Below are 2,695 nucleotides of genomic sequence, written 5' to 3'. Positions count from 1 at the left end.
AGTTATATAAAATAAATATAAAATATTGATTTTTATGAGTTAAATTCATAAATTAATAATAATATTATTTCAATAAGAGATTATCAATTGATTATATGTGATAATGAAGATATTTCAATCATAATGAACAATTAATGGATATTAAATATTTCATTTATTTATATTAAATATTGATAATAATAATAAGAATATATTTGAAAATAACAAATAGGATTGATTTTATGTTATAAATCAAAATGAAATAAATAATAATGAGAATATAATAATTAAAATAATTAATGAAGAAAATCACATTTTATTATTCAAATGAAGATGTGAATTTGATATAAAATAATAAATAGAATTTATTAGTTAATTTTCATTTAAAAATAATAATATTTTGTATATAATTTTATAAAAATTATATTTTATGATAAACTTAAATTAAATAACAGAAATTTGATTGAAAACAACAAATAATATAAATAAAGTAATCATCATTTTTATTTTACATTAATTTTATATTTTCATCAATTAAAAATGAATAAGGGATAATAACAAATTTAAACAAATAAATCAATTATATGAAGAAAGAAAAAAGGAGAAATAAGAATATTGTTATAAACATAATGAATATAAATAAGAAATGAAAAAGAAGAGATGAATAATAAGTATGAAATAATATAATAATAAATATTAATATATTTTTTCAATCAATAATGTAAATACAATAATAAAAGAATAATCAAATATTTTTAATGAGTTAAAATTCATAAATATTAAATATATTAATTATCAATCAATTCTAACATTAAATATCATATATTTTAATTAATTAAATAATCAGAAAAATGATAAAGATGATAATGAAACTAGAAATGATAAGAATAAATAATGAAATATAAAGTGAATATGAAAGAGTGGATATAATAAATATATTTAAACAATGATATTTTTAAATTCAAAATGAATAGAATGATAATGAAAAATAAAGAAGAATAAATAGAAAATGAAAATATAGAGTTTAAAAAAAGAAAATAAAACAAGATAAAGTCAAATAAACAAAATAAAAATTAATTATAATAATAGAAAAAGAATAAAGATAGAAATATAAATGAAATTGAAAGAATTGAAACACAAAAAATAATAATTTTATCTATAACAATTGTTACCCCTTCAATGTTATTATAATTTTATAATAAAGAAAACTGAAATGATAAAAAAAGAAATGGTATTAACAATAAAATTAAAAGAATAAACAAGAAAGAAAATGTAATAAAATACGAAATAAGTCAAATAATTTTATCTATTTTTAATTTAAAGAAAATTCAATTCAAGAAAAAAGATAAAAATAAATAAAGAATAATTAAATTATTTTGAAATTTTACATTTTTAAAAATTTTTTTGTAATGTTATTTCATGAACTTATAATTAATAATAAAAAAATACCGAAACATAAAATTAAAAAAGAATGACATATTAAAATAAATTTCGTTTACAATAAAAAAATAACGTTTCAAAAGAATTAACCAATTAGAAAAGAAGTAACACTTTTAAAAAAACCCTATTTTCTGAATTATCAAAATTTAAACTACAAAATAAACTTATTATTCATTAAATGTCAAGAGTAATAGTAAGAGTCTTTTTAAATGGACAGTCGATTTCAGTTAAACCAATGAATTCACAAGACAATTTGAAAACAGTTAGAGAGAAATTAAAAGAAAAGATATCTGTTTCTCAACAATTTCTATCAAAAGATGGAGATTTAATTGATATAAATGATGAAGATTCATTTACTATAGGAGATATAATTGATTCATCAAGAATAATAAATATCAAAGAAACAATAGATAAAAAAGGAATAAAAATAAAATTAAATGATGAAATAATTAGCACTATTGAATTGGATAAGAAAACAAAGATAAGTGATATCAGAAAATTAATTCAAAATATTCCAGAAACTGCACATTTCTATACACCTGAGAATGAAATAATTGAAAAAGAAGATGAAGAACAATTTTTAGTAGAAGATATAATAAATAATGATGAAATTAATCTTAAAAAAGAGAAAGAAAATACAGTAGAAATGGATATTGTAACTGCTGGAATATATTTAAATGGAAAACCTTCAGGGGAAAGACAATTAAATAAGAATTCTTCTCTTTCAGATATAAGAAAAGAAATTGAAAATGTAAAAAATATTCCAAAAGAATTTGTATTTGAAGATCAAAAAGGAAGTAAAATAGAAAAAGATAAAGAACAAACATTAAAATTAACTTCTATTCTGTATGATAATAAGATCAATATAACAGAAAAAATAGTACCTGTCATTTCACCAAGTAACACTAAAGTATTTGATGCTCCACCAAAACTACGTTACAACACTTCTTTAAACAATGCTATATTACCTTTCGGTTCACCGCGTAATACTGTTATATCATATACTTCTCCAAATGACACTACAGATGTACCTGAAAAAAATGTTCCAATTAAAGGAAGTATAAGATTGAAAAATCATGAAGAAGGAAAATTGAAAATATATTTATATCCAAATAAACCATTTAATCCAAAGGATGAGAACGATGCAATTGCTATTTTAGTTGTTGGTCAAACAGGAAGTGGTAAAACAACATTATTAAATAGTTTTGTAAATGCATTATATGGAATCAAGATAACAGATGATTTTAGATATATAATTATAAATGAAGATAATTTA

The 2,695-nt window shown here is 18.3% G+C and overlaps 1 protein-coding gene across 1 annotated transcript in view, besides 10 other annotated features; it reads left to right on the top strand.

Moving 5' to 3' along the window:
* The first annotated feature begins 2 nt into the window (after positions 1–2).
* Positions 3–70: a sequence feature (AT_rich).
* A 68-nt stretch (positions 71–138) lies between these two features.
* Positions 139–431: a sequence feature (AT_rich).
* Positions 432–453: 22 nt separating this feature from the next.
* Positions 454–507: a sequence feature (AT_rich).
* Positions 508–511: 4 nt separating this feature from the next.
* Positions 512–683: a microsatellite.
* An 11-nt stretch (positions 684–694) lies between these two features.
* Positions 695–877: a microsatellite.
* Positions 813–997: a microsatellite.
* Positions 998–1,008: 11 nt separating this feature from the next.
* Positions 1,009–1,051: a microsatellite.
* Positions 1,043–1,099: a microsatellite.
* A 74-nt stretch (positions 1,100–1,173) lies between these two features.
* Positions 1,174–1,351: a microsatellite.
* Positions 1,352–1,358: 7 nt separating this feature from the next.
* Positions 1,359–1,427: a sequence feature (AT_rich).
* A 170-nt stretch (positions 1,428–1,597) lies between these two features.
* EDI_147640 (uncharacterized protein) overlaps positions 1,598–2,695 on the top strand; it is a gene marked incomplete at both ends in the record, with an annotated part of 1,576 nt that continues 478 nt past the window's right edge. Inside the window, one exon of the mRNA XM_001734826.1 lies at positions 1,598–2,621. Within this exon, the coding sequence (XP_001734878.1) occupies positions 1,598–2,621 (1,024 nt within the window). The remainder of the gene's footprint in view (positions 2,622–2,695) is intronic.

The sequence above is a fragment of the Entamoeba dispar genome, genomic scaffold (genome assembly GCF_000209125.1).
Source record: "Entamoeba dispar SAW760 scf_1105229458677 genomic scaffold, whole genome shotgun sequence".
Lineage (NCBI taxonomy): Eukaryota > Evosea > Mastigamoebida > Endamoebidae > Entamoeba > Entamoeba dispar.
This window is presented reverse-complemented; position numbering and strand designations above follow the sequence as displayed.